At 45.4% G+C, this 21,428-nt stretch overlaps 1 protein-coding gene across 1 annotated transcript; it reads right to left on the reverse strand.

Moving 5' to 3' along the window:
* Positions 1 to 17,679: 17,679 nt before the first annotated feature.
* LOC133662305 (uncharacterized protein K02A2.6-like) lies at positions 17,680 to 21,047 on the reverse strand. Its single transcript, XM_062066192.1, has 2 exons — positions 17,927 to 21,047; positions 17,680 to 17,861 (listed from the first exon to the last, which is right to left on the reverse strand). The coding sequence occupies exons 1-2, from the start codon at positions 20,972 to 20,974 to the stop codon at positions 17,823 to 17,825; spliced, it is 3,087 nt and encodes a 1,028-aa protein (XP_061922176.1). The 5' UTR covers positions 20,975 to 21,047; the 3' UTR covers positions 17,680 to 17,822.
* Positions 21,048 to 21,428: the final 381 nt, after the last annotated feature.

Genomic DNA, 21,428 nt, shown 5'->3' on the forward strand with positions numbered 1-21,428 from the left:
CATTCTCTGACTATTATTGAATGAATTCACCATTTAGGAATAGTAATAATCAAATTAATTATAGTAAAAAGTATACAAATGTTAATGTTGCACAAAAAACTGTTTAGGCTTAGACTTAGATGTTAGAATAATCATGTATATATATTATCACCAGTGTTGGGACGCGTTACTGTAACGGCGTTAGTTTCGGCGGTAACTAGTAATCTAACGCGTTATTTTTTATATTCAGTAACTCAGTTACCGTTACTACATGATGCGTTACTGCGTTATTTTACGTTACTTTTCATGTAGTATAAAGTGTGTTTTATCGGAGCGCTGCAGTGTCATCGTTCTGATTCTTCTTGTGTCACAAGCCGGAGAAGAGAGACATGCGCTCTGTGTGTGTCTGGGTGTGGGTGTGAGTGTGGGGAGGGAGGAGGGAGGGGGGGGGGGGGGGGGGCGTGTCTGATCATGGCGGAGCCAGAAGTCGAGTTTGTTAACATGGAGATATTTTCACTACTTTTCTTTTGTCGAGCACAAAGAAAAAAATAAAATTTTAGTTAAATATAAATTGTGCTTTGGATCAAAGATCCCATCTACTGCCCAAAACAGCAATTCAAATCTGCTGAAACAAGCTACATAAGCAACATGCTTCGACGAAGCTAGTAAAGAGAGACAGAGACTCCAATGCCACTTCATCTCCACCATCACCATTTAAGGATTAACTCTGCCTCTGCTCATCATTCAGCACTGAAGGTACACACTCTGTCAATCAATGTTCCCTCTAATTTTTCATGTGTGTGAGCAAAGGCAAAAACTCCCTGAGCTTTCAGTGGAGCCCATGTGAGCAACATCAGACGTGCGCACTGTGGCTACACCAGCAGCACACCTGTACCAAACCTGACTAAATAACAAGTTACATCTCCATCCATCCATCCATCCATTTTCTACCGCGGGGTCGCTGGAGCCTATCTCAGCTGCATTCGGGCGGAAGGCGGGGTACACCCTGGACAAGTCCCCACCTCATCGCAGGGCCAACACAGATAGACAGACAACAATCTCTTATTATTATAATCAAAAGACAACAGTCATTTCCATTTCTAATATAACAATGACAATAACAAAAAATATTGTTTTTCATGAACTGTGTACTTGTATTGTTTGTCTGGGTGGAGGTCCTGCTTTGGAAATAATTTGTACCCCTTTCAGACATTGCATTTAGTTCCCAATTAAAACATTCACATGTTGCACAATGAGATGTAAGCAGGGGATCATGTGTACATTCCTGCAACTTCCTGTTTGTAAAAAATACATTTTTATTAGTATTTATTTAATATACTAACAGCATTTAATGATTAATATTTATAAATTAAGATTCCTAATAAATGACACTAGAATAAGCACACATTTGATTGGTAAATCATAGTGTAACGACCTGGAATTACACTTTATGTGTGGTGTTGGAGTTGTCCGACTTTTTGTGTGGCTGTAAACGCATCACTGGCTAAGTGCCATATGTGCATGTGTTGGCGCAAGTGAGAAAGAGCGAGTGGCTGCTGTTGATATAACAAAGTTGGTTTTGGTCTGGTTTGTACTGCAGAAAATGACCACTTTTGCTAGATATAATTTTTTTTACTAATGTTTTGGTGATGTGTTTATGGCCGACAATAAAGAGTTTTGCTCAGTAAAGTGATGGATGGAATTCATGTCCTCAAAGCGTCTCGACAGACGTTACAATATTTGAACAAGGATGACGAAAAGTGTTTTCTCTGTCGTGTCCGTGTCGTGTCGAAAATTGTTATGCGCTTATTTTTTTTATTTGATTTTGTGCGTGGCATAGATTTGCCGTGCGCAGAGGACGCTTGAGCAGTGCGCAATTGCACAGGCGCGCACCTTAGAGGGAACGTTGCTGTCAATTCTCTTATATACTCTTTCATCCTAGACTTCTAGAGTGTTTGATTATCACATCACTCTAAATGTATAGACTATAAAGTTCACAAACATAAAGAGGGATGCTAGTGGGCCAGGCCAATCTTTCCTTATCTCTAAACTAAAACTGGGGAAATGTGTAGAGTGTTCTGGGCTTCAGACATGATTTTGTGTCAGAATTCCTTGAGGAAAAATGCCTGGTTAGGTTTTGTGTATGTAGGTGTGCCTTTCTTGCTTTACAGCTATGCTGTTATTATGCTGTTTGTTACTTATGTATGTTATGTTGCAGCTATTTAAAATAGTTTTGTCAATTTGTTCTGGCCAGAAACTAATTGGCCTTTGTAACATATCTTTGTCTTTGTGTGTTGTATGTAGACCACATTGCTTAGCAGAGTTCAGTGATGCAAATGCACGTCAAGTTGATCAATACATTGTATTATTCTCCAGTGCAATAACAGTACTGAGATGAAGGCTAAAAGGGCATTAATGGGAGCTTTAAAAAAAAAAAAAGTAACTAAATAGTTACTTTTCACAGTAACGCATTACTTTTTGGTGTAAGTAACTGAGTTAGTAACTGAGTTACTTTTGAAATGAAGTAACTAGTAACTGTAACTAGTTACTGGTTTTCAGTAACTAACCCAACACTGTTTATCACACAACTTTAGTATGCTTAAGGTCCGTTGCTATAGTTATTAGCTATTGTGCTCAAGCTGTATTTTTCCTATCTGTGCAAGGACAAAACTTCTTGTCTGAGGAGTGGCCTCAGCCGCAGATGTTATCTTTGTTTTAGCCCGCTAACAGCCACGGACTTCAAGGACCTCAACGAAGATAAGACGACAGCCCGCAGACGAAGCAGAGACAAGGCGAAATCACAAGGCCCAAGCTCATTCCGTCACGTATTGTGCGTACTGGACCTGCTTTGCATGATATATGTGGCCACTCCTTTTAGAGGCGGCCTCAGTGATGTTGACTAGGAAACTCCTGAATAAATAGAGGGACGCGGGAGCTGTACCTTAGAGCGTAGGGCGAGACTGTGACTAAGTGTGCAGCTCCATGCGTACTCCTCATGAGCTAAATTGAACTCTGTCTCTGCATGATTCCTTGCTTCTTGTCTGATTAATAGATGTCATCAGTGTTTGAAAATGACATTAGACAAACGTTATTGATCCACAACAGAAATTGTTCCACACAGTAGCTCACTTACTAAGGATAGAAAGTGCAAGGATGGAAAGGATAATGCAGGTGATTTTTTTTCCATCCATCCATGCATTTTCTCTTTCTTGACAAGTCCTGGCAATTTTTTTCAATTAAAATGTTCCGTGCTTACGAGGGGTGATGCTAAAACAATATATTTTGAAGAGGTTCCATTTCCCCTCTAGTCCCAAACAGCTACTGAAACTGAATCTTTGATGATTTGACGAATATGTTTCTAAATAAATGACTCAAAATCTTGAAAAGTAAAAACTAAGCTTTAGGGTTAGTCCTGTAACAAGGTAAAACTAACCCACTGAAACAAAGAAGCGGAAAACAGGAGAAACAAGTGAGAATACGTGAGAATACGGGGGACATCCTGTCACCTTACGACAGGTCTGGGCAATTATTTTGCCTCAGCGGGCCAAATTTAGAGAAAAAAATCTGCCTGGGGACCGTAATATCTATTTTTAGGAACACTAGTACAAAACCTCACAATAATGTCTGATTGAATGCTAAAAACACGACGACCGCCTTAAAAAACGGAATGGAATTTTAATTTTTTTTACGGAATGAGACACCAATAATGTGGGATTTACAATATTAACTATGAACGATAAAACACTAACTATTGACAACATATGAACGTCACACCCCCTCTCGATCGACATATTTTACAATCAAATGAAACGCAACAAAAATGCAATGAACAGCGAAATATGAACGCGAAGGGTAAAAAAACAAAACACCTACAATCTGATATATCACTAAGCTTTAGAACGTTGTTGTAAAAATCTCCTTCCGCGTCTGTCCCTGACACCTGCATTTCAGGCTGGCCACTCTGGAAACACTCTGTGGAAACGCTCCCCACCCACACTGCTTGGTGCCACGTCTTTGACTTATATTACCATAGTAACTAGTATATCATGCAAAAGCGCAGATTCCAACCATTGAAATACTTTGTATAGTTCAAGACTTACGGTCATTTAAAAAAACATCACTGCACATCATATTGGTACTACAGTTTCATCTTAAAGATCTAAAAAAATTTTTTTCGGAATGTCCGGCGGGCCAGATTGAAAAGCTTAATGGGCCGCATGCGACCACCGGGGCCTTAATTTGCCCAGGTCTGCCTTACGGGTATACTGTCCTCAAGAAGGGGGGCTGTCCTTTGATCTCACATTTGACAGGTTACCATGGCTACAGGTTATGTGCTGGATTAGCTTGAGGTTTCCGCTCGCAAATATTCCGCACCCAGTGTCATGGACTGTATTATGTGGGACAATGGACCTGATTTACTAAAGAATTGCGTGTACTAAAACACGTGCAAACTTGATAGCACACGTAAAGCTGATCTGCTAAGTGTGCGCAAAGTGGATTGCGTCTGATAAATTAGCAGAATAAGGCTATTTTGCATCCGTCTTCATTAATATGCAAAATAAATGCTGATCATCAAAACACTCACAATACTTATTTAGCCCACGCAATGTGATTTATCAACACTCATCACCGTTTGCGAGCACTATTTTGCGTTTTATTTGTCGAACGGATCAGTGCTCGCGCTGCAAAGACAAACGATGGACAGAGAATAATTCTCCGTCCAACGTGTCAACATTTTGGACGGTCACAAATAAAAAGGATTAGACATACTGTCTATTCAGCAACATCATTTTATAGCTGCTAGAGGACAAAAAGGCTGATTAAAACAAATTCATATGATGTGTTTTGGTATTTTTTTTCCACATGGAATATATATTATTAAAATATTATTTTTTTGTGTACAGTTACAGTGTATGTGGATCATGTTGAAATTGTACTTTGGAGTTAAACATTGGCCAAAAAGGGTAAATCTTTGGGCCAAAAAGGGTCAACTCGTCATGAAAGTCCTAAAACATACCGGTGTAGTGAGTTTACATTATTCACCGAAAGAACTTTAGTTATTAGAGAGTTCCGGTCGGACGTTTTTTCACGGGACACATTTCCGGTGTTGTTGTTGCACTAGTGAGCCACGGATGAGGATTTAAGTAAAGTCTGTGTCACGACCCGAATAGGACTCTGGACACAGATGCAGGATTTCAGAAAACAGTTATTTATTCTCAGAAGGGGAGGGGTCCAAAACGGGAGAAACAAAACAGGCTATCAAAACAGATCTAATCTGACCACTAAACTAACAAAAATATTAACAACTCAAAACACTCCGGCTATGGAGGGAAAAAGGGGCTAAGAACAAAAACTAAAAAATACAACAAAAAGCGCTCCAACGGAGGCGATGCTAGGAAGTAGTGATGGGTCCGGCAACACCGATGCATCGGCGCATGCGTCGAGCTCATAGAGCGATACCCTGTGTCGGTGCGCGTATCGCTTTTAGAAAGTCACGTGACCGAACACGAGCTGTTTTGGTCACGTGACCGCTCATGAGCTGTTCTGGTCACGTGACCGCTCATGAACCGTATCGCACTGACGCCTGCGCGCCAAACTGTGTTTATTAGGAAGCGGCGCAATGCGTGTTGTTGACGAACACCGTTAGGGCCGCTTGTTGTCACTGTCACTCAAAGTTGCATTTCAAAATTACACAGAATAAATGTGTTTATTTTGTTTAGAATTCAGATGGGTTTGATTTGGTGCGCGGCATATATTGGCTGTGCGGCGCACGGTGTGCGCGGAGGACGCTTGAGCACTGCGCAATTGCGCAGGCGCGCACCTTAGAGGGAACGTTGCTCACAGGGCACAGAGGAGGCGTCAGTGCGATACAGTTCGCGTATCGGTCACGTGACCAAAGCAGCTCATGATCGGTCACGTGACTTTCTAAAAGCGGTACGCGCACCGACACAGGGTTTCGCTCTATGAGCTCGACGCATGCGCCTATGCATCTGTGTTTCAGGACCCATCACTACTGTTACTAGAGAAGGTACAGGAATGACGGCGTGGCGAAGTTGGTAGCGTGGCCGTGCCAGCAATCGGTTACTGGGGTTCAATCCCCACCTTCTACCATCCTAGTCATGATACATGTTCACATTATTTGACTGTATCTAAAAAAGATAAAAATACATATTTTATTTAAATGAAGATATTAAATAATCCTAAATGAAATACAATGACTTGGTTTATATTATTGTATATACTAGGTCATAAAATCAGTGTCAGTTGAGTCGGTCCATAGGTTGCCTGTAGGGATTTTTAATGTCCAGCAGATGTCAGTATTTAGTGACACAGTATCGACACAGTATCAATACAGTTTTGCAATGTGTCGAAACGCTTCATGAGGCCTCATCAACCCATCACTACTAGGAAGCTAATCTTACCTGACAAAAGTTTACAAACAAAGAATCTCCCGTGGATCAAAAGGTACACAAACGTGGCAATGGCTGTAGACAAGACTGTGGCAAAGGAATGCTGGAGGTACGCACAAGAAGATACTAAACACTCTAGCACAGGACAGGAGGAGGACGAGACATTTATACACATGAGGGAGGGTGACACAGGTGGGCACAATCAGGCAATCAGGAAAGACAGACCAGCGAAACAGGAGGAAGAGCAAGTGATCTGAAACGAGAGGGAGAGTTAACATTTCAAAATAAAACAGGAAATGACAAGACAACATGAAACCAGACGGAACCCAGACAATACTTCACCCAGGTGTGACAGTCTGGGTGAAGGCCTACTGAAATGAGATTTTCTTATTCAAACGGGGATAGCAGATCCATTCTATGTCATACTTGATCATTTTGCGATATTGCCATATTTTTGCTGAAAGGATTTAGTAGAGAACATCGACGATAAAGTTCGCAACTTTTGGTCGCTGATAAAAAAAAGAGCCTTGCCTGTACCGGAAGTAGCGTGACGTCACAGGTTGAAGAGCTCCTCACATCTGAACATTGTTTACACCAGCAGCGAGAGCGATTCGGACCGAGAAAGCGACGATTACCCCATTCATTTGAGCGAGGATGAAAGATTCGTGGATGAGGAAAGTGAGAGTGAAGGATTAGAGTGCAGTGCAGGGCGCCAAGATGTATCTTTTTTCGCTCTGACCGTAACTTAGGTACAAGGGCTCATTGGATTCCACACTTTCTCCTTTTTCTATTGTGGATCACGGATTTGTACTTTAAACCACCTCGGATACTATATCCTCTTGAAAATGAGAGTCGAGAACGCGAAATGGACATTCACAGTGACTTTTATCTCCACGACAATACATCGGCGAAGCACTTTAGCTACGGAGCTAACGTGATAGCATCGTGCTAAACTGCGGATAGAAACAGAAGAAACATGCCCCTGACTGGAAGGATAGACCGAAGATCAACAATACTACTATTACTTCTACTATCAGGAGACACTGAACTAAACCCTGGACCTGTAACCACACGGTTAATGCCTGGCGAAGCCTAGCAATGCTATTGCTAACGACGTCATTGAAGCTAACTTAGCTACGGGACCTCGACAGAGCTATGCTAAAAACATTAGCTCTCCACCTACGCCAGCCCTCATCTGCTCATCACCACCCGTGCTCACCTGCGTTCCAGCGATCGACGGCGCGGCGAAGGACTTCACCACTATCATCGGTGCGGTCGGCGGCTAGCGTCGGATAACGCGTCTGCTATCCAACTCAAAGTCCTCCTGGTTGTGTTGCTGCAGCCAGCCGCTAATACACCGATCCCACCTACAGCTTTCTTCTTTGCTGTCTCCATTGTTCATTAAACAAATTGTAAAAGATTCACCAACACAGATGTCCAGAATACTGTGGAATTTTGCGATGAAAACAGACGCTGTTTGTATTGGGACACAATGGTGTCCCAATACTTCCGCACAATCCGTGACGTCACACGCAAACGTCATCATACCGAGACATTTTCAGCCGGATATTTCCCGGGAAATTTAAAATTGCACTTTATAAGTTAACTCGGCCGTATTGGCATGTGTTGCAATGTTAAGATTTCATCATTGATATATAAACTATCAGACTGCGTGGTCGGTAGTAGTGGGTTTCAGTAGGCCTTTAAAGCAATTAGCTCCATCTTTTGACACTTCTTCCACCCCCGTCCTTGCACGCTACACCACTACAACAAAGATGACGGAGAGAAGACGCTGTCGAAGGTGAGCCACGTAAATAAGACCGCCCACAAAACGGCGCATCCTGAAGCGACTGTGAGAAAGCGGCTTGAAGATGATCTGTAAAACATCATCTATGCAACATTTTGACCAAAGAACCACCATTACATGTTATGTAGACCACAAGGAAGTGTTTTCAATTTAGAAAATAATAACAATAATACAACTCCTTTAATTCGCCCTATAATCCGGTGCGCCTTATATATGAAAAAAGATAGAAAAGTGACCATTCATCGGCAGTGGGCCTTATAATCCGGTGCGCCCTATGGTCCGGAAAATATGGTAAATCTATCCAGCAAATATGGGCATCTTCATCAACAATATGATTTGCCTGAGTGGCTGGAAAGGAAAGATTGAAAAACAAAAAATAATAAAAAATTTATTTTGGATTTTTTTTAATCGATCAAAAATCGTTGCAAATAAGAATCGCGATTAATCTGACACTCCTACTATTCACCCATAGCTGTGACCCTGACAGGCACTCTCATTGTGGGTCAGAGTGAACTTGGCAGTGATGATGATTAGGGGGTAACTCTCTTTTCAGAGAGCTTCAGAGATCCCATGATGAAGCCTCGCCACCGGTTGCAGTTTATTGTCGTGCCCAGAACTCAGTGCTACATTTAAGTCTGGAATAAAAACATTTTCTTGGTCTAATGTAAGTCAGCCATCAACAAAACAAAGGAAGGAAGCTTGAGAGTTCTATTAGCTGTCACACCAGCAATATTGTGCTCAACCGGACTTAACTTGATCTTAGAATAACCCCCGCAGCCATTTTTGGAGGCTTGTCTGCTCCCATTTCATCCACTGCAATAACGCGCACGGAATTCAATGAAACGGAAAAAAGCGCAACACAAATTCCTAATCCAATCTTGGTGACTGTTAGATGTGGGTTTTTATTTTTATTTTTATTACTTTCGGTGTTTTCCAGAATTACCAGGAGCGACTGTAGAGTCACATGACATTCCTGTGCTTATTGGTCGAGATTTTGAAGCTCCCGTTGGAAAACGAAAAAACTGCAAATGTTACAATAATCAAACACTACTCTTCGCCTATAGCTCTGAAGACAGCAAGAACCCAACTCGATGAAAGAAACAACCGATTTCCCCACTGCTGCTACTCGCTCCTGCTGCTGTTGTTCACCAATCAAAGCTAAAGGGCTATCTTTCTATCTCTAGCTAGCTGCTAAGCTAGCAAAACTAAAGTAGTCCCGGTCTGAAGCTACTGCGCTCCGATGACAGCAAGAACTCGACTCGGTGAAAGAAACAACCTGAGTATGGCTCCCTGCTCTTCATGCACCATTCTCATGGATGGATTGGGCCTACTACAGGACCGTGTCCGCCAGTTAGAGCTGAGTAATTTTGTAACTTTAGACGCCGCGGACACGTTTGCTAGCGTTAGCTGTAGCGAGCTGACTAGCCCAGCTTGTAGCAGCTCTAAGGGGCTTAAAAGCCATAATAGATTTAGCCCTTTGGCTAGTCCTACACCCCAGTCTACCGGAAACCACACCTTAGTCATAGGGGACTCCATCATCCGGAACATACAGCTTAGAAAACCAGCCATAATTAAGTGTATTCCCGGGGCCAGAGCACCCGACATTGAAGCTAGTCTTAGGGAGCTAACTCACAACAGGCCTAGTAAACACGTACGACAGGCTAAGAACATAGTTGTACACGTCGGCTCGAATGACATTAGAATGAGACAGTCAGAGATGATAAGAGGCTGGCTAGTTTTTGTGGAGAACAAGGTCTAACATTTATTGATAATTGGCCCTCTGTCCCAGGCAAACTGAGCTTGCTGAGGAAGGACGGCCTTTACCCTAACCGGTAAAGCGCCATCACTCTTTGTAGAAACATTGAGTCACACTTGACTAACGAAAGTAGAGCAAGCTAGGGCACAGGCAATTACAGTGTCTATTAGTCCGGGTGAGGAGTCAGTTAAGCTAGCGCTAATCAGCGCCAGGCTGGAAAATTCCTGCACACTAGCATTTCTCGTTGAATAATATTATAACTCACATAATGTTTTTCTTTAGTGACTGTGCCAGAGGTGAACATGAATTCTACTGAGGTGGCAAATCATGACGCGTTCAATCTATCACAGCACCAAGCAAATAATCTCAAGATCCCCAACATATCAATCCATAGATGTGATCGAATTTATTTAAGGTGCACTCGACAAAATAATACCTGGGATTTATATAGCGCTTTTCTAAGTACCCAAAGTCGCTTTACATGTAGAACCCATCATTCATTCACACCTGGTGGTGGTAAGCTACTTTCATAGCCACAGCTGCCCTGGGGTAGACTGACGGAAGCGTGGCTGCAATTTGCGCCAACGGCCCCTCCGACCACCACCTATCATTTATCATTCAATTCACCGGTGTGAGTGGCACCGGGGGAAAAGGGTGAAGTGTCCCGCCCAAGGACACGCAAATGGCGTGTGACTAAACTTGAGGTTTTCCATCAAGCATAGTGATACTTTAATATCTTATAAACACGCGCTTATGTAATGGACCCGAGTGGTGGAATATTAAAATGTAGTAAAATTTAGCTTGAAACAAATATAAATATTAAGAATCCAATGTAGTGAGAGCAGCCGTCCAAAACAAGGAAAGATAATTTATGCTTGTTCACAAATTATTATAATCTGAATTAGGGGACAGTCACGACAGGCATAGTGGTAAATGGTAAATGGTAAATGGGTCGTACTTGTATAGCGCTTTTCTACCTTTTTAAGGAACTCAAAGCGCTTTGACACTATTTTCCACATTCACCCATTCACACACACACATTCACACATTCACACATTCACACACTGATGGCGGGAGCTGCCATGCACGGCGCTAACCAGGCCCATCAGGAGCAACGGTGAAGTGTCTTGCTCAAGGACACGACGGACGTGACTAGGATGGGAAGGTGGGGATTGAACCAGCAACCCTCAGATTGCTGGCACGGCCACTCTCCCAACTTCGCCACGCCGTCCCCAGTGGGTCAGTGTCCTGGCTCCGCCCACTTCCATGGCGTCCTCCTTCACACATAATTAAAACGGAGGCAGGCCACGGGGATAAAATCATTTAAAAACACGGAGACGCTCTCAGGGCTGACGTCAAACTTACACGGAAGGCAGGGTTTCCCCTGCCTCAGCTGTAGTTCTGCGTAGGCATATTGAGTACGCCCACTCTCCTCACCAGTCTCCGGTGGGACCTACGTGGCCGTACTCGTCCCGTCTCGCTCCGCCTCTTGGTCGCTCCCGGGAGTCACCGCAGGTCTCTGGGTCCCGACCGCTCCTGCCCACAGGACCACACAGCCAGCGTACAACGCAACGAGCCCGCAAGCCCACAGCCAAAGGCAGTTTGATCACCCCCACAGATCCACAATCCACGACACTTACTTCGGAGGCAGAGTTTCCTCTGCCCCTGCGTGTTGTGGGCTTCTTGGGGTTCACTCCAGTAGCTTGCGGGGTCTGCTGTGTAGTCCTGGATTCCTTCCCAGCCTGCGGGCGTCCACCCAGACGCTCTTGGCAAAGCCTGTCCAATCTCTCCGATCGCTCTTCCTTTTTCTCCCTTCTTCTTCCCTGAAGCCTGTTGGATGCTTCCCTTTTAAATGTGTGCAGCCCTAATGCTCCACAGGTGCGTCTGATCTCAGGTGCCGTTTGATTGGGCACTTTGGTTGTCAGGGGCAACAAGCTAAAAGGGGCAACGTCTTAAAATGCCAGCAAAGTCCACAAGGAGTAAAAACATGCAATTAAAAATACAATCAAAGTCCACAAAGTGTAAAAACATGCAACTAAAAATACAATGAAAGTCCACAAAGTGTAAAAACATGCAACTAAAAATACAATCAAATTCCACGAAATAAAAACATGCAATTAAAATCCACAACAATAAAAACACTAAGACATGCATGGCAATACAACATAAAAAATAAAATCCCCTACTTGTTTCCCATCACACTTACCTAAGTTAAAACTAATTACTACTACTCATCCGCCTCAATAAAAACGATCCTATATGTTTTTTCAGTACAGTAGCATCGCTAACCCAACAAGGGACTTCCCCCAGTAGCTCCACCCACTCGGCTGATGACTTTATGAAATTCTTTACTAAGAAATTTAACTCATTAGAGAGGAGATTAAATATAACGCGTCCCAGCTACAACTGGGTTCTATTAATGCAGATACGAGTGTATGTTCGATGGATATTGCCCTCCAAAATAGCCTCTCTCTTTTTGAAGAAATAAAATTAGAGGAACTCCTGTGACTTGTAAAAGGGACAAAACAAACACCATGTTAACTTGACCCACTTCCGGGGAAACTTATCAAGGAGCTGTTTGTAATATTAGGACCATCAGTGCTAAATATTATTAACTTATCACTTGCCTCTGGTACTGTTCCCCTAGCATTCAAAAAAGCAGTTATTCATCCTCGGCCGGTGTCCCACCTTCCCTTTATCTCGAAATTCCTCGAAAAAATTGTTGCACAGCAGCTAAATGGACACTTAGCGTCTAACAATCTCTGTGAACCCTTTCAGTCTGGTTTCAGGGCAAATCACTCTACAGCTACAGCCCTCGCAAAAATGACTAATGATCTATTGCTAACTATGGATACTGATGTGTCATTCATGTTGGTGTTACTTGATCTTAGCGCTGTTTTCGCTACCGTCGATCATAACATTCTATCAGAATGCATCTAAACACATATTGGTATGTCAGACTTAGCCTTTTCTTGGTTTAACTCCTATCTTACTGACAGGATGCACTGCGTTTCCCATAACAATGTGACCTCGGAGTATGTTAAGGTAACGTGCGGAGTACCACAGGGTGTTATAGGGTTTGTGTTGTCATAACACCCCTTGTGAAAGGGTATGCCCCAGCAGCAGGGAGGAAGTGGGCGTGTGTGATGTTCTGGCGTCAGTTGAATACAGTCGGACTAGAATATACACTTGTCTCAGGTCTCATTATTCTTACACACACAAACATGGTGTCAGAAGTGACTAGAACCACACAGTCAGGTGGAAGAGTACCGTGCTTCACGGAGGGACCCGTGAAGACGGAAAAAAAGAAAAGAAAAGAGTGGAACGGCGTTAGCAACAAGGTAGGCTAACAACATCACCATGGCTACAAACATCCCGCCACCGGAGGAGATGAAGATCAGCGGCGATCTTGCAAGTAACTGGGAAAACTTCAGAGCAGAATTCGAAGACTTTGTACTTGCTACAGGATTACAAAACAAAGCAAAAGAGGTACAAGCAGCAACTTTACGAAGAGTGATGGGCGGGGAATGTCGTCACATATACAAACACAACTTGGGACTCACACCGGAGCAAGGAAAGGACGTGACAGTTATTCTCGAAGCCTTGGAGGTGTCACGTGAGGGAGTGCACTTGCTGCGCGGTTGTTCTTCCAATGCAACACGGACACTCCGGACAAAAACGTGAAGGTAAGAGATGATGTATTTACATAAATCATAGGCAAACAGAAAACAATCAAAAGAAAAGCGTGCCGAACGCACGAGAAGCTAAGGCTAACATTTTGCACAGAACTAGGACATGGAATAATCTGAATCTAAAACGCGTGACAAACACAACGAAAGCAGGACGAGTGACTGGCAAGGACAACTTAAATAATGCCTCTGATTAGCGCTCGGGCAGCAGGTGAGCGGGCGAGCACTAATCAGAGAACACAATAAGTCGCCATGGTGACAAAAGCAAACAAGGAAGCCTAAACGGGAACAAAAGAAGTCCAAAACTAACAGAACATAACTAAACAAAACATGATCCGGACCACGGATCATGACAGAGCCCCCCCCTTAAAGACAGATTCCAGATGTCTAAAACACCAAAACAAAAAAAACAAGGCAGAATCGAGAGCCATGGGAGGGCGGGAGGGTGACCTAGCGGTGGGTCGCCAGACCAAGTATCCCCGAATCCACCGAGGCAAAGTAAAGCGGCGGCGGTGAGTGGAACGCCGCTGCAGCAGGCGAGGCGGGCGACCAGGGAGCGGCCACATCCGTGGTCGACGGGGAGGTGGGCGCGTCGGCGCCGTCATTGCAGGCGGCGAAGCTTGGCGTGATGGGTCGTGGCGTGGCGAAGCTTGGCGTGGCGGATCGTGCGGCGAAGCCTGGCGTGGCGGGTATTGGCATGGGATGTCTTGGTCAGGAGTGTCTTGGTCTAGAGTATCTTGAGTGTCTTGGTCTTGAGTGTCTTGGTCTTGGTCTGGAGTATCTTGAGTGTCTTGGTCTTGAGTGTCTTGGTCTTGAGTGCCTTGGTCTTGAGTGTCTTTGTGTTGAGTGTCTTGGTCTTGAGTGTCTTGGTCTTGAGTGTCTTGGTCTTGGTCTGGAGTGTCTTGAGTGTCTTTGTCTTGGTCTGGAGTGTCTTGAGTGTCTTTGTTTTGGTCTGGAGTGTCTTGGTCTTGGTCTGGAATGTCTTGGTCTTGGTCTGGAATGTCTTGAGTGTCTTGGTCTTGGTTTGGAGTGTCTTGAGTGTCTTGGTCTGGAGTGTCTTGAGTGTCTTGGTCTTGAGTGTCTTGGTCTTGGTCTGGAGTATCTTGAGTGTCTTGGTCTTGAGTGTCTTGGTCTTGGTCTGGAGTGTCTTGAGTGTCTTGGTCTTGGTCTGGAGTGTCTTGAGTGTCTTTGTCTTGGTCTGGAGTGTCTTGAGTGTCTTTGTCTTGGTCTGGAGTGTCTTGAGTGTCTGGAGTGTCTGGAGTGTCTTTGTCTTGGTCTGGAGTGTCTTGAGTGTCTGGAGTGTCTGGAGTGTCTGGAGTGTCTTCGTCTTGGTCTGGAGTCTCTTGAGTGTCTGGAGTGTCTTTGTCTTGGTCTGGAGTGTCTTGAGTGTCTGGAGTGTCTGGAGTGTCTGGAGTGTCTGGAGTGTCTGGAGTGTCTTGAGTGTCTTGAGTGTCTGGAGTGTCTTGAGTGTCTGGAGTGTCTTGAGTGTCTGGAGTGTCTTGGTCTGGAGTGTCTTGGTCTGGAGTGTCTTGGTCTTGACTGTCTTGGTCTTGAGTGTCTTGTTCTTGAGTGTCTTGGTCTGGTGCAGGTACCGGCGTCTGCCGTGGTGCAGGTACCGGTGTCTGCCGTGGTGCAGGTACCGGCGTCTGCCGTGGTGCAGGTACCGGCGTCCGCCGTGGTGCAGGTACCGGCGTCTGCCGTGGTGCAGGTGCCTGTCGTGGTGCAGGTGCCGGAGATGGTGGCGTTTGCAAGCCCACCGGAGAAGATGGTGGCCATGAGCATGGCGGAGGCGGTCTAGCTGGGGACTGCGGCCTGGCATGCCGAAAGACTGGTGGTGGCGGCCGGGATGGAGTTTGCTGCCTGGTTGGGCGCAGCTGAGGCACCCCACCAGCACAGCTCCCGGCCCCAGCCCCCCCCCTCAAGGGGCGGATACCAGACGCGCTCCTGGTCTGGAACAGTCTTTAAGGGTGGGTGGCGGGAGGTCAGGAGGGGGGTAGAAGCCTCCCCTTTAAATTGTCCAACTTGTCTTTTTGTATTCCCCACCTGATTTTGTGTGGGTGAACAAAAAGAAAATGTCCGTGACTTGGGCGGGGCTTGAATTTTCGAGAGCGAAACAGAATTAGGAAAAAAAAATTCTTGGCCCATGACGTCATCAGCAGGCGGCGGCGTGACGTCATCAGCCCCGGTCTCCTGCAGCTGACTGGAAGCCCAATCCATGAACTGCTTGGCAAAATCATGAATCGGATTACCTAACTTTGGCGGCGAGGAATACTGGTCTGGCTGCAACTTGCTTCGGTCCGGGGGAGGAGCTTGCGAGAGTGACGCGTTCTGACGGCGAGACGAAGCCCTTCTGGACGGCTTCCGCCTTTGTCGGCGTGTCCGGTACCGCTGTGTAGCGGCGATGTCTTCGCACCAGAGGGAGTCGATGGGGATAAGGGAGCCTCCAGGTCCCCACATAAGGTTCGACCTCTCCTCCGTCGAATAGCGAAGAGTCTCCACTTCATCCATCTGCTTGTGGTCCGTTTGCGGAAGAACGGATGCTGCTTTCGTTCTGTCACGTGAGGGGGTGCGCTTGCTGCGCGGTTGTTCTTCCAATGCAACACGGACACTCCGGACAAAAACGTGAAGGTAAGAGATTATTTATTTACATAAATCATAGGCAAACAGAAAACAATCAAAAGAAAAGCGTGCCGAACGCACGAGAAGCTAAGGCTAACATTTAGCACAGAACTAGGACATGGAATAATCAAAAACTTACGTGGCATGAACGCGTGACAAACACAATGAAAGCAGGACGAGTGACTGGCAAGGACAACTTAAATAATGCCTCTGATTAGCGCTCGGGCAGCAGGTGAGCGGGCGAGCACTAATCAGAGACCGGTGAACACAATAAGTCGCCATGGTGACAAAAGCAAACAAGGAAGCCTAAACGGGAACAAAAGAAGTCCAAAACTAACAGAACATAACTAAACAAAACATGATCCGGACCACAGATCATGATAGGAGGGATATTTCAAGCCAGCTAGAAACGTCATATTTGAGAGACACGTTTTTGGCATCTGCAAGCAAGATGGGGCCCATTGATGCATTCGTAACAAAGTTGAGGGAGAAGGCTGCTTCCTGTGAGTATGGACAACTCAGAGAGGATCTGATAAGAGACAGACTGGTGCTGGGTGTGAGTGATGAAGGCGTGCGCTGTCGTCTATGTATAAATAATGGCTCAGGGACACAGAGAGATAGCGTTGCTGTCATGTTTACTCGTCATTCAGGAAGTCCGCCCCAGCCCCAAAGCACCCTGGGATATGTAGGCATAGCCTACCACTACACCTCCCCTTCTTAGTTCAGCAACAACATATTCAAACACAAACTAATAAGCAAACTTATTCAAACATTTTAGATGAACTTAGACCACTGTAAATGAATAACTCTGACATAGTATTACAATCATCTTTCGCTTACACTTCTTTTTTTTTTTTTTCTTTTTTTTTTCACAAACAAGAACTTGAAATACTTTAGAGTTCTACAAATCAAGTCTCTCAGGAGCCTTTGTCACTCTGCCTGACCTGGTGACTTGTGGTTGTCCAGGAGGAGTACCTGTGGCTCTGAGGTGGATTCTGTTTCTCCTCAGAACGCCCCTGTCAGTCTCTACCAAGTATGACCTTGGTGTGTGGGCATTTCCCAATACAGTCCCAGGGGTCGCTTCCGTGGTGACCCACACTTTCTGTCCAGACGGGAGCTCTGGGAGCGCACGGGAACGGTGGTGGTGGTTGTAGTTTGCAGCTTGCTTGCGTCGCCCTTCCTCATCCTTCTGGCGAAACTCCTGCAGCTCGGGCCATTTAGGGTCCAGCTTGCTTGAAGGCTGCGGCAGTGATGTGCGCAGGTTCCTCCCCATCAGCAACTGCGCTGGTGAGAATCCGTGCTCTAGCGGTGTGGCTCTGTATGCCAGTAGTGCCCTGACTTGGTCAGTGTCTTTTTCCCACAGCTTCTTGACAGTTTGAACAGCACGCTCCGCTTCACCATTCGCTTGTGGGTAGCGAGGACTGCTCGTGACATGTGTGAAGCTGCACTCTTTTGCAAATGCTCTGAATGCCTCCGACGAAAACTGGGGCCCATTGTCAGAAACCACGGTCTGTGCGTAACCATGATGACTAAAAGCATCTTTCACAGCTCCAATGGTGGCCTCAGATGTCGTAACTCTGAGCTCTGCCACCTCGATGTACCTAGAAAAATAATCAACAATAAGCAGGTAAGTCTTTTTGCTCCATTCAAACAGGTCCATCCCCACCTTTTGCCATGGGCGATCTGGTACTGTGGTCTCCATCAGCGGCTCTCTGTACTGGATTCTATATTTTTGGCACGTTTCACACTGGTCCACTGCCTCTCTGATGTGGGCAGTGATTCCAGGCCACCATACCGATTCCTTGGCTCTAGAGCGACATTTGGAGATACCTTGATGACCTTCGTGAAGTTTAATCATGATCTCCCTTCTGAGTGCTTGTGGTATCACCAGTCTCTCGCCTTTCATGAGAAGGTCATCTGCAAGATACAGGTCTGCTCTGACCTTCCAGTAGGGGGCAACGTCTGGCCTCAGCGTGTGTTTTTCCGGCCATTCTGTCAGACAGTAGTGTGACACTGTTTTGCATGTTTCATCTGCTTGTTGTGCCCGTTTAATTTCTTCCAATCGTGTGTCTGTAGCGGGGAGTGAGGACACAACAGTATTCACAAACACCTGGACCTCTCTTTCAAGTTCCAAGTCACCAGGTGACATCTTGTCCTGAAGCGGCGCTCTAGACAGCGTGTCTGCAGTGATGAGGTTTTTCCCTGGGACATGAACAATGTCATAATCATACCTCAGGAGTCGCAGACGAAATCTCAGAACCCTTGGTGGCAGATCATCCAAACCTCTGGTGCTCAACAGTGGGACCAGGGGCTTATGGTCTGTCAGGAGTGTGAAGTGTAGACCCTGCACGTAGGAGGTCAGTCTTTCGCACGCCCATGTTGCTGCCAGCGCCTCCTTTTCAATCTGCGCATAGCGCTTCTCTGTATCTGTCAGTCCTCTTGAAATAAACGTCACTGGTTGCCATGAGCCATCAGCCTGTTTCTGCGTGAGAACAGCACCTATTCCGTATGCTGATGCATCTGCTGCTACTTGAGTCTCTGCTGCATTTGAATATTTAGCAAGTGCTGTCGGTGAGCTCAGTCCTTCTTTCAGCTTTTGAAAAGCAGTCTGTTGAGGTTCCCCCCAGACCCACTCATTTTTCTCCCTCATTAGGTCTTTCAGGGGCACGGTGACAGTAGCCAGTTGTGGCAAGAATTTGGACAGGTAATTTGCCATGCCTATTAGGCGGCGCACATCCTCCGCGCATTCAGGCTCTGGCATCTGAAGAATCGCTTTTGTTTTGTTTGGGTCGGGCTCGATGCCTTTTGCCGAAACCTTGTGACCAACAAAGATCATGTGCTCCTTAGCAAACTCACACTTCTCGTTCAAAGTGAGGCCTTCCTCCTGCATTTTCTGGAGCACACTGTGCAGTCTTTGGTCATGTTCCTGTCTGTCACGGCCATACACAAGAACGTCATCTGCATGACACAGCACGCCCTCAAAATCCTCCAACATTTGTGACATCCTTCTTTGAAAATGTTCTGGAGCGGATTTGATCCCAAAGGGCAGGCGGTTGAACAGATATCTCCCAAAAGGAGTGATGAATGTGGTTAATGGTCGTGATTTTGGGGTTAATGGGATTTGCCAAAATCCAGATCGAGCATCTAGTTTTGTGAAAACCTTTGCCTCTGACATCATCGCAAGTGTTTGGTCGACGGAAGGAAGAATATGGCGTTCTCTTTTCACTGCTTTGTTTAGCTTTGTGAGATCTACACAGATCCTGAGTTTGTCCTGCTTTGGTTTTGGAACCACAACCATTCCAGAGCACCAAGCCGTTGGTTCTGTCACTTTTGATATGACTCCCATAGTTTCCATTCTATCCAGTTCTTCACGCACTTTCTCTCTCAGTGGCAGTGGGACCCGTCTGGGTGTTGAGAGAGCATAAGGTGTCGCTCCTTTTTTCAGCTCTATGCGGTACGGCTCCTTCAGCTCACCAAGCCCATGGAACACCGCTGGATACGCTGCTTTGAAATCTGTTTCAGGCTGTGTCGCTGTGACAGCCTCTGCTCTGTGAACCAGTTGCATGGCCTCTATGGCTGGTAGTCCCAGAAGTGGTTGTGTCAGTCCTGCCACAACATAAACATGTTGGTCTGTAAAGAGGCCTTTTGCCAGCATTTTCCCCTGGAAACAGCCCTTTACATTCAGGGGGTTGCGTCCCGGTCCAAACAGTTTCTTAAGTGGTTTCTCCAACTTGCCATCTCGTGTTGGTTTAAAGACACTTTCCGGTATGGATGTCACGTCAGCTCCTGTGTCGATTTTAAAATTAATGGCTTCCCCGTTGAGTAGTATATTTTCCATCCAAGGCCTTGTAGTCTGTGTTTGCACCTCACCTAGAAAAGCATAGTCCTCCTGATCATTGTCACCGTCTGACTGGCACTCTGTGACTGTGTTTACTGCTTTCCCTCTGAAACAGGCCACTGCATAATGTCCAATTTTGCGACACTTGCGACATTCTACATCTTTAGCTGGGCAGTCTTTCCATGCATGTCTGCGTCCTTTTCCACATCGGCCACACTCTTTTTCTCCTTGAGTGTCTGACCTTTGGCCTTTGTTTGAGTGTTGAGGCTTTTTCCCCAGGCGCTGAAACCTTGTCTGAACAGCATCTAAATTTATCTTGGAGTCTCCTTCTCCAGCAGTGTTGTACATTAATGTCTGTTGTTTCTTAACAGTTTCACTTTGTCTCACTCTTTGTATTGTCTTCACCAGGGTCAATTCTGAGTCCATCTGTAGCTGTTCTGACAGCCTCCTGTCATTTATTCCAACCACAATTCTGTCTCTTATTAGCTCTTCCTTCAGATCTCTATAGTTACAATGTTCTGCTAACTTGTGCACAGTGGTGATGAATGCTTCTGCACTCTCTCCATCTTGTTGGAACCTCATGTTAAACTGGGCCCTTTCAAAAATCACATTGTGTTTTCCCACACAGTGCTGCTCAAATGCTTCTTTAACTGTATCATACTTCTTTTTGTTTTCATCAGTCAACGGTAAAACTGCCAAAATATCATCTGCTGCATCTCCCATAGCATAGAGAAGTGAATTCACCTGATACTCCTCTTCTTTCTCTGTTAATCCAGATACAACACGAAATCTCTCAAACCTTCTGATCCATCTTGGCCATCCTGACGGATTTAAGAAGTCAAATGGTTCTGGGTGTGATATTTGTGTAGATGCCATTGTATATTCCCTTAGTTGTCGATCAGGAAAGGTTTGTGTAGCTCCGCTAGCTTAGCAACTTTTCTTCACTTATCTCCGTTTTTATTGTCAGCACCGAGCTTCCTCCAGGCTATATTCATGAAGAGATAACATCCACCGCTTCACAGGAGTATAAAGTTATAACTTTTGAGTTCTTTTTCACTCTCTGACACCATGTATAAATAATGGCTCAGGGACACAGAGAGATAGCGTTGCTGTCATGTTTACTCGTCATTCAGGAAGTCCGCCCCAGCCCCAAAGCACCCTGGGATATGTAGGCATAGCCTACCACTACAGTCTACTCAGACAGAAGGATCTCACACTAGCATCAGCCATAGAAATATGCAGAGCTGCTGAGATGACAGACAAGAGGATAAAAACGATCACACAGGACAGGGCACTAGAGATAGTGCATGCAACAGATGGCCGGCGGCCA

Source organism: Entelurus aequoreus, linkage group LG12, assembly GCF_033978785.1.
Source record: "Entelurus aequoreus isolate RoL-2023_Sb linkage group LG12, RoL_Eaeq_v1.1, whole genome shotgun sequence".
In the NCBI taxonomy this organism is placed as follows: Eukaryota; Metazoa; Chordata; class Actinopteri; order Syngnathiformes; family Syngnathidae; genus Entelurus; species Entelurus aequoreus.